General features: G+C 48.7%; 2 protein-coding genes across 3 annotated transcripts in view; one reads left to right on the top strand and one right to left on the bottom strand.

Moving 5' to 3' along the window:
- The first annotated feature begins 2070 nt into the window (after positions 1 to 2070).
- Positions 2071 to 10113, top strand: REELD1 (reeler domain containing 1). The gene is made up of 6 exons (XM_035899194.1): positions 2071 to 2290; positions 3168 to 3390; positions 5010 to 5167; positions 5907 to 6171; positions 6840 to 6903; positions 9535 to 10113. The coding sequence occupies exons 1-6, from the start codon at positions 2071 to 2073 to the stop codon at positions 10111 to 10113; spliced, it is 1509 nt and encodes a 502-aa protein (XP_035755087.1).
- A 125-nt stretch (positions 10114 to 10238) lies between these two features.
- The window catches only part of LOC104130600 (sodium/bile acid cotransporter 7), a 149524-nt gene continuing 144567 nt past the window's right edge, over positions 10239 to 15195 (bottom strand). For both annotated transcript variants that reach the window (XM_035899205.1, XM_035899204.1), the window contains 2 exons: positions 11720 to 11823; positions 10239 to 10294 (listed from right to left, as the gene is read on the bottom strand). In XM_035899205.1, the coding sequence (XP_035755098.1) occupies positions 11752 to 11823 (72 nt within the window). In that variant the 3' untranslated portion in view covers positions 10239 to 10294; positions 11720 to 11751. The remainder of the gene's footprint in view (positions 10295 to 11719; positions 11824 to 15195) is intronic.

The raw sequence follows: 15195 nt of genomic DNA on the forward strand, positions 1-15195 counted from the left end.
GGAAAGAGCTGCTGCTCAGGGGTACTTCTGTGAGCTCCCACCAGAAATCGTATCCAGCAAGGGAGGTTTAGGTGTGCCTAGAGGGGAGGCTGACTCCGTAAGGAGAGGGCATCCTGCCTCTGGTCTTGCAGGGGCTGGGATATTTAGCGAAGGCTCCTGTGACTCCCACAAGCAACTTCTGGCAGGTAACTGGGTGGAGTGGGATGATGCTCGGCTGTGGAGGGTTAAACTGCATCTGTCTGCTCCATGCTTCGGGCTGGGCACAATCTGTTTCGTGTGCTGTGGTGGTTTTTTAGAGTCAGCTGGCAAGTTTCAGAAGTGTTAGAGACAGAGGTGTAAGCTAGACCTCCGCAGCCTCTGGTTTCCTCTGGTTTATTTACATCTACTTATTGACTAAGTGTAATGAAACCAAAGTCAGGAAAAGCTGCGTGTTGAAAAGAAGACATTAAAAAGAGTTCCAGTAAAAGCAGGACTTCTTGCCTTATGATATCCATTGCCCCTCAGAATAAATAACATGCACTCCTCCTTCAGCTTCACTTTCAAAAGCGCAGTCCGAAAAAATCAGAATAACAAAATACTCCAGCTAATCTGGAAATGTGTTTTGTGCCAGCCTCCAAAGCTGAGAGGTACTAAAGACAAAGCATACCAAATACTAAACTTCTACCATGTTGAAAAAAAATACTTGTTTGGATTAAAAATTGGAGAATAAGGAGAAATCTTGGCATTAGGCAAAACGGCTTTATGTTTATCTCAGGCTTCCAATGCTGATTTCAAAGACAGCATCGCTGCCACCTCATCAGCTACAGTGAACCCTGACCAAGGAGAACAAGCTGAAATGCTGCTGGGCGGCCAGGGACGGGTCCAGCAGTAGCAAACTCCCCAGCGCCTCCGAGCCACGATGAGTGGGCTGCTAAAAGGTGCTTCGGCAGGCCGGAGCAAGCGGCAGCCACCTGCTGTCCCTGCGGGGACATGGCTCTGTGCCAGCGGGCAGGGAGAGGCTCCGTGCTGGGCACCAGCCCCGCCAGGGATGGGGCTTGCAGCAGCTCTGCGGCTCTAAGGGTAGGTGCTTCCCCTGTTGATCAGGTTGCACATTTGGGCTGGGAATGGTGATGGGAGCAGAGCGCAGTTGCACCCAGCCGTCTCCTCCTAAATGCCATGAGACTTTTTAGAGCAAATCTTGCCCGACCACTCCCTCCATGGGCGACTTGGCAAGAAAATCATCCTCTTGCAGGACCTCTCCCCTTCCACCCACAACAATTTACTTCAAAAATGTGAAATGCTGTGGATTACCGAAGTGGATCCATGTGCTGCAGAGATCATTTATTCTCCTTTGTTTAAAGGCTGTGGGAAGGGCAGCTCTGAAGCTCAGCTAATTCAAAGGTGCCAGATGGGCTCACAGGCTGCTGAAGCCACTGCTTGGAAGTGAACCTGCCCGTTGTTTTCTGCCGTAGGATGGAGGATGGCAGGAGCGCCCACATTGCTGTTGTTGGCTGGGCGGGCACAACCCTCTGCCTGGTCTCCTGTGCGGCCGCCTTCTCGCACGGCGCGAGCCTTTCTGCCTGCACCGACATGATGCCCAGGCACCTGAGAAGCTCTGTGCCGCGGGCAGGGAGAGGCTCCGTGCTGGGCACCAGCCCCGCCAGGGATGGGGCTTGCAGCAGCTCTGCGGCTCTAAGGGTAGGTGCTTCCCCTGTTGATCAGGTTGCACATTTGGGCTGGGAATGGTGATGGGAGCAGAGCGCAGTTGCACCCAGCCGTCTCCTCCTAAATGCCATGAGACTTTTTAGAGCAAATCTTGCCCGACCACTCCCTCCATGGGCGACTTGGCAAGAAAATCATCCTCTTGCAGGACCTCTCCCCTTCCACCCACAACAATTTACTTCAAAAATGTGAAATGCTGTGGATTACCGAAGTGGATCCATGTGCTGCAGAGATCATTTATTCTCCTTTGTTTAAAGGCTGTGGGAAGGGCAGCTCTGAAGCTCAGCTAATTCAAAGGTGCCAGATGGGCTCACAGGCTGCTGAAGCCACTGCTTGGAAGTGAACCTGCCCGTTGTTTTCTGCCGTAGGATGGAGGATGGCAGGAGCGCCCACATCGCTGTTGTTGGCTGGGCGTGCACAACCCTCTGCCTGGTCTCCTGTGCGGCCGCCTTCTCGCACGGCGCGAGCCTTTCTGCCTGCACCGACATGATGCCCAGGCACCTGAGAACGCAGCTCCACAGCCCCAGCAACAACTACATTACTGTCCACACCAACATGTCTTTCTACTTCCCAGGCGACAAGGTTCCAGGTAAGGAACAGCTTTTCATTTCTGCATCTGAAAAATACATGATAACTAATCTCAAGTGATGGCATTAATCTTTGAGAGGGCTGGGAAGAGGGAGAACTGCTCCAAGTGAGCTACGCCACCTCTCTCATCATGAGGAAACGAACGTATTTACAGAGGGATTCAGTTTGCAGCGCTTGACCTAAGGTTCCTCAAACTCCAGGTTTTCACCATGTTGCAGATCAACTGTTTGCCAGAGGCAGACGATAGGTTTGGATGCTTTGGGTGGGATTCATTTATCTCCACTGTGTCTCAACCACAGCGGACATCACCACGTGCTGGCATATGAGAGGCACCTCCAGAGGGTAAAGTCGCCGTCCCTGCTCTCCTGCACTGCATGCGGGGGACTTTCCCGACTCTTAGGTACGGTTGGGCAGCATGCCCTGTCCCCATCTGCACCACTCCTGAGGCAGATGCAGACAGAGCTGAGAGGCACTGCTCCCCAGCCTGGCCGCTTGCCCACTCATCCCCAGGCAAAATAAAACCCCTCCGAGGGCAACACACAAGCATTTGCATACATACAGGGCGGTACCCAAACCTCCTTCCTTAAAAATGACTGCATGCTACCTAATGCAATGTGGTTAACAGCTTATAATCAAGGGGAGGGGGGGAAGACTCAAGCAAATTTTGTGTGCAGTTACCCACTGCAAAGTTAAAAGTCCGGCCTCCTCCATCCAGCATGTCCAAGACAGTCAGTGAGGACAAAGACAGTAAGACGTTTTTGTTGGGTTTGCACAGGGTTTTCTTTCGGTTTCAGTGCTACCACTGGAAACTCCATCACACTCAATTCACCCCATAACTACAAGGCAAATCCCTTCGTGCCCCATGTTTTGTCCTGCAGTGACCGTGAGGAGCACCCGGGATTTTATGGGCTTTTTGCTTCAAGCTCGCAAAGTGTCAAACGATGAAATCGCTGGCACATTCATCTTCATCCCTCCTGGTTCCAAGCTGCTGACTTGTTTTGAAGATGGTGACACCGTCACCCACTCGGACAAGTCACTGAAGAGAAACCTGTCCTTCGTATGGAAAGCACCAGACCAACCCATTGGAGACATCAAGTTTTTGTAAGAACATGCTGGTTCCTAACCAGAATTTGTGTCTTCTCAGCTAAAGGCCTGGCTTTATTTTTCCATCATACTTGTCCAGCACAGTGGTTTATGTATCTCGAACACCATATAACTAAATACTTATCGAGTGCTGCAACAGTGTCCCAGCTGGCACATAAACCACCATTTATATCTGCTGGGTAGTGCTGCTTTTTATTTACATGGTCACTATTTTCTCAGAATAAGTACACTGGAAGATGACAGCCTAAGCACTCAGGAAATAGAAATATTAAGGCATAAAGAGACAACTGTGATCACATTGCCTACCTTTCTAAATAACACAGCCCATAGGACTTCCCTGCCTACAGGATAATCTTGTATATCACTTCTTTAAAAAAAACATTAAAAATTAGTGTTTTTTTAAAAAGTTAAATGTAAACGGAATTATTCACAGTAGGAAGAGAGAGTGAGCACTGGGGCAAAACTTGACATCTCTGTTTTGCACCAAAGTCCCAAACTGTCCAAGTATTTTGGTTCTGAGTTGGAATGAAATTAAACATCTTCTAAGTGGCTATCTTAGAGGAAGCACAGTGACTTTTCCTTTTGGAAGAGATTAAATTGTTATGTTTTGACTTTATAAAACCATTTAGAAGCTGCTTGGCCAGATCCTCGGCTGCTCCCCAAATCATAAACATCCTGGTGAGTGTCGTAGCTTGTGCATCTCATCATGAGTCAACACAAATTCATTGAAACAGAAATACTGCTGTTTGGCATTTCTAATTTTTACCCATTGTTTTAGATTAGGAAGTACTATTAAAAACACATAAAATTCAAGCAACAAAATCAACCCGACCCAAATCCAACAACACCCATTCCGAGCCACCCGCTCTGATGCTTCCTTCACCCTCCAGCTTTCAACCCTCCAAGCTGATTTCTGATAGCCTCTCCCTTTTCTCCATATTGCAGCATAAGCGAAAACTCCTTGTTAGGCTTAAAAAGGCCTTGTAAGAGTCATCTGGCACAAGAAACCCCGGGCTGGTTTCCCCTTAGCTAATTCTCAGAAGCAGCTGAGCAATCTGAACTGAAATTCTCTCAAAATCTCCAGCTTAAAGAAGGCTCTCCGGGTGAACAGTTAAAGGTTGGCCAACGCAGCACTGGCACTGGACAAAAAGAGGAGGGTTAGGCGAGCTCAAATACCAGAGGGCTGAGAAGAGAGACTTTTTTTTTTCCCTACCTATTCTGCTGTTTGTACAACTTACATTGACTTGTTTTAATTAGTAAATACCACTGTTGTTTCCCTGCCTACGGAGGATTATAAGCAGAGCTAGTCCAAGTTTTCCAAATGTACTTCTATCAACACAGTGAATACAATAGCTTTTTTATTATTATTTATTTAAGTTCCCACACATTTTTTTGGCTGATCTTAATTATGAGTGGTGATTCTTCACCCCGTATCTTTCTTATGGGACCTGGTATCTTTTATTTGTAATATAAAACGTGTGACGGGCTAATCCTTTAAATTACTTCTGCGTCACCTCTGTCTTGGGATTAAAGCAGTCCTTGTGATTAGCTCAACAGTCGGATGTTTTATTAGTGCTATACAGCCAGTAAATTCTTGCCTAATTATGTCTTAACAGCATCTCCATAGTCCAGTCATACTTTGTTTACTGGGCAAAGATCGAATCTGCTATCGTGGCTCAGCGAGGGCAAAACAAAACACTTGCTGGTGGCAGCAAGAAGCCTGACCCCGTAACGCCCGTGCCCTCGCTGGGACCGGCTGACCCACACCCCACAGGTACGGCAAGCAAAGGCATGGGTTTCTTACCGACCGCAGAGTGGTTTTACAGCTTGTTCCAGGCAAGCGTTGAACACAGGTGACCCAAACAAGCTGGAGGGACCTCTTTGACTCCCATGGCCATCGGGGAGATCAGCAATGGCTGTGGCGAACCCCTGAAGTGAGGGCATGGGACAGCATCTCAGGTGATGGAGCCAGTCCTGGGGACAGTACCAGAAAGATTATTAGAGTTGCCAAATTTTATGATTTCAATGCAAACCCTAAAATACAACATTACCTAAAATCTTAGCTTCTGAAGACAAGCAAGTGAGATTAGGAGTGCTGTCTAAAGGAATTCATTTGTCCCTGAATGTGTCTATTGACATTCAGGTATGTATTTAGTTGTACTTATGCAGCCACTGGTCAGTAAAACGCTCCAAAAATTTACTTCTACTAACATCAGATGTGTTTCTCAGCATTTTTGGCATGGCACCAAGACTGAGCTTTAATTATTTTACTTGACTGTAATTTAGGCAGTGGGTCTTGCTGCTTTGCTTTCCATCTGGGTTCCTACTTAAAACTGAGTGACATGAAAATTAAAAAAAGCCACAACAAACCCCCCACTATTATGATCCTTCCTGGCAAACGTTAGCACCAAGTGGGATTTGAAATAAACAAACTGAAGACAATAGACCTCTGCTCCTCTCTCCCTGCTTCTTGTTTTGTCTCCATGCTGGACAAGGTCCCACCTCTCCTGCAGCTGCCACCAGCTCCCCTCTGCACACCCCCGCGCCGCCTGCCAGCCCCACCAGCATCGCGGCAACGCCAGCACCCGAGCCAGGTTTTGGTGCTGGGTCAGATGCCCGTCCCGTCACTGAGCAAAAGCAGCCAGCCCGGCCTTCACGGGATGTGTCCAGTGGGAGCAGTGGGTCCTGGGGCCAGGGGCTGGGGGCGTCCCTCCCCACCCGAGACCCCAGCACAGCAGACGCCTTGCAAGGTTCCCTCTCCCAGGACGACAACTCCAGGTACAGCACCTCCGACGGGTAAACTAGGCAGTGGGAAGAGCTATTTCTCCAGCCCTTCTGGGGAAGGAAAATAGTACTGGTTTCCCTGTGGATGCACAAGGGCCCATGTAGGAAGGTGTCTGCAGGCTGGGGGAGGGAGGTGAGAGGGTGTTTGCTTGCCAAAATTTTGAGAAATAACCCTTTGGAAATTGCATGTGACAGACAGTGACAGGTAGAAAATCCAAAACTCTTAAGAACCCAACGTTGCGCTGTTCAGCCCAGCAGAGGACCAGCCAGGTGGCTGAAAAATGTGATTAAAAACTATTGACTGCTACAGTATTTTCTTCTAAAAGCACGTGCAAATATTCAAAGAAACAGTGAACTCAGCAGAGCTATTTCTCCATCTGGAGGGAAAAGGAAGAAAGGATTTAAAGCAATTATGAAATTTGGGCTTGAGGATGTCTGCTCAGAAGTCTTAGAGCATGAGCTTTCAGGACACATTTTACACTGTGGGTGAAAAGGATGGGGAGAAGAATAAATGATCAGGTGTTACTAAAATATGGTCTGCGTTGACCGTGTGTGTCCTGAGGCCACTCTAGCGAGTGGCAGACTCCTCTGGTGGTGCAGAGCCCAGGTATTCCTGACGGGTCTCACTTACTAACCCTGCCTTTCCTCTGTCCATACCTTAGAACAGGAGGCGTTGCCAGCACTACCACCTCACGCAACTGTTTGGTCTGTAAAGACGATGGGCAGGTAAGCAGCAGGGACAGGGGGGATGTCCTCTCCAAAGATAGAAAGGTCTAAGAGAAGATGAGGATAAAACCTCTCTACTGCATCACATCACCAAGCAGCCCACGCAGGTCTCATAAGTGACTAAACCTACACTGAGACTGTTAAGACTTCTAATTTTGTTACTTTAACTGGGAATTGGGTTTTATATCTCTTTTTTTGTTTTCCTTTTGAGCCCGCTGCCTGGGTTTTTAAGAGTCCCGCTGTAAAAACCATCTAAAATAACTTTTCCATATGTAGACATGACTGCAGGCTGCTGGATGTTACTGGGCTGGAAACATGCGTTTTTTTCCCATGGAAGGCTGAGATGTTCCTTTCCAGAGGTGCTGGATAGGTACCACCCATGACATTCACGAGAGGTCAAAGACTTCATCTTTCCTGGGGACGGCCAAGGAAGCTTTCTGAGGGCAGAGTCAGCCTGGGAGGCTGGATGGACCAGAAAGGCAGAGGTGGTGGTGGTGGTATTGGTGGTGGGGTTAGCCACAGGCACGGGGTGCACTCACCAGAGGCAGCTGGAAGAACAGGAGCTGGCAGATGGGACAAGCGGGTGGGAGCACCTTTCAGGAAGGGGTGCCTCAGGAGAGGAAGCCCAGAAAGGCGTGAAAGGACTGCAGCCTTGGGGAGCGGGGTGGCTGTATGTACAGAAGGAAACATGAGAGCTGGAAAGGGCATGGGAGGAATTAGGTAGAAAGACAAAAGGAGAGCAAGAGGAGGGAGAGAAACTGGAGAATACTAGGGCTGTGGAGCAGAGAGGGGGCTGCTCAGATGGGAACTAGTGAAGAAAATGGAAAGCAGGGATAGCTTAGAGACATGGGGTACAGAGTTAGCAGGGGAAGTCCAATACACAGGGGATGAGGAGAAGAAAAATACAAGGAAAATAAAGAAGTAGATCTGGGTTGCAGGATGCCACAGGAGTAAGAGAAGTAATCTCACAGAAAATAAGAGAGGAAGGGGCAGTACAGCAGAGAATGAAGCAGAAATATTTAGGAAGGCGCAGAGGACAGAGAACAAGTAGGGATGAGTAACATAAGCATCTGGCGTAGCCATGGAGGGAAGTGGAGAAATGACAGAAGATGGTAACCAAAGGAAAGGAAGAGTTATTGTGGAAGGCAAGACCAGAAGAGCTTAACAAAAAGATTAAGAAATTAGCAAGAAAGGAGAGTAGTAGTATGAAAAGAAAGGAGAAATGAAGTGAGATAGGGCAATTCCATTTTATATCCCAAAGTCCCAAATCCTGCAGTATATCCCTACTGAACGGCGCCTGCATTTTGAGGGCAAGTGATCCATAAACATGCAAACCTAACTTTGCCAGCCAGCTACTTTACAGTTTGCAGGTCAGCCACTGAAAGTCTGTTATTTACTACTGTATTTCACTAGCACCTTCAGAAACCGTCTCTTCCGCAAAGGACACTCTGACCCTCCCCTACTTTGCTTCACAGCTTGCCAGGGCTCCTACCTCAGCTTTGTGCCCCCGTCGCGCTGTCTTCCCAGCAAGCTTTAGAAATCACTAACGATGGTAGAGGGTGAGAGTTTCTCTGGTGTAACTAATGGATGTGTGAAAAAGCCTGCTGGGCTGGACAGGCTGGAGAGGTGCCAGCTATGGAGGGCCAGATCCAAATCTCAGTGGAGCCAAAGAAAAAACTCCAGTACATTTTGCAGGTTTTGGATGGGGGCTCAGGTGCACAGTGGGAATGGAAAGATTCATTGGGGGCCTCCTAAATTGTATGATTGTTTCACAGTTAGTCTTGGATGGTATCTGCAGCACAGCCTGGGCTGCAGAACTGGCATGGAGTGGCTGTCATTTTGCGATGGATAACGTAAGGTGCGTGACACCAGGCAGAGCCCCTAGGAGCAGGAGCACGCAAGACCAGTCATTCCCACTAAAATGGGTGGTTAAGCAACACTGAGGGGCATCAGGTTTCAAACTGGCTGTGTAGATTGAGAAAGCAAGACGGGTTTTGGGGAGACTTCACAGGTTGTATATGACTGCCCCAAACCTGCTGATGTCAAAGTCCATCCCAAGTCTCCTGGGTCCCTCCACTCCACCGTTCGGTCCACAGCCTCAGAAGGGCGATACTGAATCCCAGTGGGCCTGGCATGACCCTAAATACAAAACTTGGCCAGGACAATCACACCTGTCCTTTCAGCATGACCCTGGCATCCCTCAAGATGGGAATTGCTTATTAAGTGATTTTTTTTTTTTTGTGATAATGATGCCTGTGAAAAATACCACCACCACCACCATTGCAACGGGAGTTGCAGACCTTTATTTAGGTGAAGCAGTGACCTTCCTCCCTGCCTGTGCCCTTCACCTCTGCCCCTTCAACCCACCCTGCCTTGCCCCCCTGGGACCAACTCCCAGTGCCTTGTCCCTCCCATGGCAATTCTGATAAGGATGCAGCAGGGTTGAATCTGCCTCATTTTCTAAAAGCTACTGAGTAACCAGGGGATGGAGCGGGGTTATTCCAAGGCCAGGGGGACACCCAGGTGTCAGAAATACAGAGCTGAACTGTACCGCGACGTAGGTAGCGAGAACCTAATCAGCCCCCTTTCTTTTCCCTCACCATACATCTCATCATGCTTTTGCTTTCAAAGGCCAGCACTGAGAGCGGGGCCATCTCGAAATCCTCCCCACATGCGACAGCGTCTCCTTCTGCCCCGCACGTACGCACTCACCTGGGTGACGCCACTGCGACAACAGCCTGGTTTGGTGATGCTGATGCTGCCGGCAATTTGTCATCGGCTTCAAGGCAAATGGCAGAAAGAAAGCTGGCATCGCAGCCAGAGGAGACGGGCGCTGGGGGCAAGGAGGAGGCGGCAGATGGGAATACTCTGCCATGGGTGACCAGACCAGCTCCCAAATCTGCTGTTCCCGGGAAGGGGGAAGACCCTGGCAGAGGCACCCGACTCCTAGCAGCCCAACTCGGCATCCTCCTGGTCTGCACTGCTGCCCTGGGCCTGGTGCTGGCAGCTGCCGTGCGCTGTGTCTGTGCCCAGCATTGCCACAAGCGGTCGGAGGTCTCCTTCAGCGAGCCGGACCCCAACGTCATCGCCATCAGAGAAAACGGGGAGGTGATGCACTTCCGAAAGATCCGGGAGAACAGCTTCGTGCTGGTGCAAGCCCAGTACAACTGGGTCAGCCCGTCAAGCAGCGGGAAGAAGACAATCATCTGAACACCTGCAACGCTGAAAGCAGCGCTACAGCGGCCGGTGTAGGTGAAAACAGCCCGGACTGCACAGCACAGGTTATAGGAAGCAGTGGGGTAGTTCCTCTATGTGCCACTGTATAGGTAAACAAACTCGAAGCAGCCAGTTCAGACAGAGGTGTTAGTCGAAAGTATCTAAGCTACAGCAGCTAAAAAAACAGAAGTTGATAGATTGTTCAGTGTATTACACTTACTGCAATTAATATTGTATATCTGCTCATTAGCTGTCACTGCCGCCATGACATACGCTTCCTCTATTGCCTTAAGGGTGTAGCAAAAATAGAAATTCTTCCTCTGTGCTGTAGTATTGTCTCCTGTTTAATCTCAGCAAAAGTTTCTAGTGTTATATTTCTTTCTAGGAACTAGAAATTCCTGATATAAACCCAACCATTCTCATTTAGGAGCTTGCAGGTTTGATTCTGTGCATTTGGTATCTCTCAGATGACAAAACATTTGCTGGATTTTAAGTTTCAAAGTGAAAATAAAGAGCAAGAACTCATCAGTGGAGAACATTGATTCAAAGAATGCTGAATTGATCTATGGGAATGAAACACAGGGTGGCGGATACCAGCTTTTGGGGAAGAAACATGCCTCCTCATCAGGTGCAAATGGAAGAAAACCTTTCCTGTCCATTTGCACCTGATGAGGAAGCTTGTTGAAGTCTGACAGCCAGCATTTACTTAGTCTTTTACTTCGAGTCAGCTCAGTGACACTCTGTGCAGAAACATGCACTGAGAAGTACCCTTCCCGGGTCACTTTGGAGATCCCCAGCAAGGGCTGCATGGAAAGTTAACAGCCTCCTTGTACACTTGAGTTTGTGCGAACTTCTCTCTGACCGTGTGGCCTTCTGCCTGAGGCCACTAAAACAGCCCTTGGAAAACATGAAGATCCTTGAGACCTTCTAAGAAGGATAGGTGATGACAGCGAGGGTAAAGGTTTATTTTACTGCAGCTTTGAAAGAGCCAGAAATAGTCCTGACAGAGATCCTCTTGAGATGTACATTTTAGAGCCTTTCAGAGAGCAGGAATCACCCCTTCTTGTGTCCTTTTCTAGGGTGGAGGGAGGGGCTCAGATGGTCCCCAAGCTATGTAATGGGGGGACAGACTTAAACTTTGGTGCTGCAGCTTATTTCACAGCCTGCAGCCATCCTCCCCCTGAGCTAAGCAGACAATGACGGGACCCTTGATGGCTGACACATCCTTCCTGGTGACAACTTCCCCCTCTGTCAGGAGGGCCCTGTGAAGTTCTCCAACTAGCTGGCCACCTTCCTGCTTGATAGCCAGCCAAAGCTCTACTCTCACGTCCTCCCTTACCTTGCCATTGCCTTCCGAGGAGCCAGGCGGGACATAGATGAGTTCTATTCAAACCCCTACAACATGATGAACACAGCGCATCTTCTGCTAATAGCACCTTCTATTAGTGTTCAGAAAGAGCTGGTCTCTGGCCATACTACTTCACTGTGATTAGTAACACGATGCTTTGCGCTACACACATGGCCAAATTTCTGTCGAGTTAACTTCTAGGCCTCGTGAGCCTTGGGCAAAATAAATGAGTAAGAAAAGAAGTGTACTCACAAATGCGGCTTGCAGAGATGAGCTTGATGGTCTTAGCCATTGCACTTTGAAGAGAAGGGCGGCCACACCATGGCTCTTCCACTGCAGAGTAACCAAGGATAGTGCTGTAATCGGAAAGACATTTGTTTTAGGACTCTAAAGGATGCTACGTGAATGTTTTTGTGTTCAATAAATTGAGCTTAAGCATTACCTACTAGGAAGTCTACAGGTTTTTAAGTACAAGTCTAGACACTTACAATGGCATTCCTCTCCTGTGTCACATGCCTTAAAAAAAATCATGTTTCTGTAACCCAGTGTAGCTGAATTGTGTAGCGACTAAAGCAGACAGCATTCAAGTCATTGTTAATGCAGCCAAAAAAATCCTAATTTACTGAGAAAATAGGTCAACAGACTCTTAAATATTTAAAGAACTATCATATTATTTTTAAAAGTTTCTCATGACGGCATAGCTGTTTATGAATAAATTACAACTACCTATGGCCTCTTCCACTCTCTCTCTAGATTTCAACGTCACCGGACTGCTATAGCTATAAAAACATAACCCCCTCTTTCCCCATGACCCAGCACTTCTTCTTGCCAGGCTGACCACAGCAAGTGAAGGCCTCATGGAGGTGTTTGATCAGGATAGCGGCACTTCAGCACCACTCTGCCTTCTGTTAAATTTATGCAGCTCCAGTATTATTAGTAGTAAAACCAGTAATGGTGAGTGCTGAGGGACACAGCTCTTTTGAATTAGTAATCAGTTTTGCTACTTTGCAGACTTGGCTAGGACCTAAAGTGCTTGTGTTTTTTTTCTTGACTTCTGAATGATGTTTCGTTTATCGTAGTTGCCATGACAAGAGGCATGGAGGTTTTATCTCTTCTTATGGCTGTTAAAAACATGGGCACTGATTAATTTATTAAAAGGCAAACCATTCAAACACCCCCATTCTTAAGTGACTCGCCTTGTACAGAAATTCATCTGTGCTCACCTTTGGAACAGATTCAGGAAGAAAAAAAAAATTACAGAATTAGAAAAAGAAATGTGCAAACCACTCTAATATTTACTGGAGGGCGAGTAAAAGACTTGCCTTGTTTCCCTCTTTAGGTGCATGACTGTGTTGGTCGCAGACGTTCTGCTGGAACCGGGGATCTCAGTTCCTCCAGTGCAGGTCGGCCTGCAGCTGTGTGTGGCCCACGTTAGGCTGCCATCCCCCAGCAAAGCGCCAGGGCTTTGGGTCAGAATTACTGACCAAAGGGATGGAAAGCAGCTCACGTTCGGCTCTAACGCACACCTATCCTGAGTCTGTCTTCCCACCAGCCAAACAGGCATCAAATGCAGTTTTGGGGCAGTGAAAACTCCTATGGCTTAAATCCCCTGGTGCCCTGACAATGCTTGAGCTATCCTAACTCCAAAAACAAACAAAAAAGATTTATAAATACCTAACTTGTATACAGACATACCTGTTCACCACGCCCTTACTTGCATACTCATTTTCCTGTCTTGTGTCACTGTGATTCCTGCTTTCCCTCTGCTCCATGAAAATATAAACCACTGCCCCTAAACGATCAGTCCTGCATGTTGAGCATATAGCGCCATCGTTGATTCTTACCACTTTGCCATGGAAATCTGTTTGGCACCGCCCATCATCAAGCCCTTCCATAAATCTGTTCCCCCTCTGCTTCGGAGAAGATGTTCATCTGCTCTACTAAAGATGCCCGCCCCCAGCTGCAGTCAGCGGAGGATGGCAGCCCTCCAATACATTAGTGGCACTAAATGTAACATGGAGAGGTTGCATTAAGCAACACAGCTGGCCCAAAGCTTGGTTAAGTCATCATGGACATTTCCTTCATGGATTGAATCGTCACGAGTAAGCAAAAGCCAAACACGCACCCATTTGGTCAGCTCCAAAATGGGTGATGAGACCCACAGAAGCCACGGGGCCCCGTGGGCCCAGCTGCTGGGGTCGGCAGGGATGTGCAAGCTCAGGCTCTCAGCAGAGGCAGCGCTCCCCCCAGAGCAGTGCAGGATAAGGTCCCAGGCATTATGGAGGTCTGGCTGGGTGGCTTGGCCAGCCCTTTGGGCACAGTTTCTGCAACTACTTAAGACCACACAAACCAAGGGAGGCAAAGCAGCAAGGCCAGGAACCCAGAGAGCAAAAGATTCAGCGCATGCCCTAGCAAACTGCGCACAGGGAGATGCCGCCTGGGCTGCCTTGCTGAGGGGTGAGGATTTGTCCTCTCCCTCACCCCTGAGGGTTTGCCCCTGCTTCGGCCAGCTCCTTGGAGGAGCTGCAGATGCAAGTCTTAGTTATTCACTTAGATTTAAATAACAATGAGGGATGCCTGTAAAAAGATGAGGAGATGCTCTATTTCCTGCAACATTCAGCTGCAAAAAGACAGCTGCTTACCAGCCAAAACCCAAGGACAAAGTAGCGACCAGACCTGCCCAGCTGGTGAACAGCAGAACAGCCCCCTCACTCCTCCTGGCAAGCCAGACCCCCTCCGCCACTCCTCGGTGGTCTCAAGGCTCAGTCTGAAAGTCATGATGTCTGCAAAGCTCGGCAGGGCTCCCTGCCTGCCTTTCCCCTCCCCTCTCTCCTGCCAGCTCCTCCAAGGCACCACATTATCTACGTGGGGGAAGAGAAGCACCTGGGGAGTCACGACTGCCATCAGCTGCTCAGGGGTCTCTCCTGGCTCCCTCCTGCCACCAAATCGTTTCCCGTCCGCAGGTCTCGTCACAGCGGCCCTCTTTTCCCATTAGCACACGCGTGACTCTCTCAGCAAAGCATTTTGTTATATGATGTATGAAGGATCATGTCCCAAACCACATTTTACTGTATATTTAAGTGCACGTTTTGCTGATTTACTGCTGTTCTAGAGAACATCTCCCTTCCTGAGCGGAGCAGGCCCATAAAGGATATATCAGCTCTGACTAATGATTATTAGTACATCCCAAGGTTATGTACCACAATCAAATAACATGTAGGAGGGAAGAGAGACTCCAGCTTACTCGGCTGAGGACAAAGATCACAGATAGTCTCTTTGAATCTTCAGATTGCAATATCCATTACAGATTGCCACCTTCTAATGTCAAAGTATAATTTGTTGTGGAGAAAATGTGTCGCTATCTCGAAGGCGAGTCAAAGATCAGACTCGCTGTATATCAGCCTATGTTGATGTGCATTAGGAAGCGGCGGCCAGGTACCAAGGACATTAGGCTGTCGGTATAGGGGAAAAAGGCAGAAGACGTGCCTTGCTGATCTTCATTATGCAAACACACGGCCCAAAGAGGAAAAAATATTTAACCCAGCCGAGTAAAGCGTCACCCGTAATTCCCGGTGCCTAATGCAGCACCGACCCGACGTGTCAGACGAGTTAACCGCCACCTCCTACCCCGGCGGCAGGCGGTGCCGGCAGACCGACCCTTGAGCTGCCCTTCGGCGGGAAGGGGCGAGGACGCGGCCGCGAACGGGGAAGCTGTTCCCCGGGGAAGG

The sequence above is a fragment of the Egretta garzetta genome, unplaced genomic scaffold (assembly GCF_000687185.1).
Source record: "Egretta garzetta isolate BGI_Z169 unplaced genomic scaffold, ASM68718v1 scaffold258, whole genome shotgun sequence".
NCBI lineage: Eukaryota > Metazoa > Chordata > Aves > Pelecaniformes > Ardeidae > Egretta > Egretta garzetta.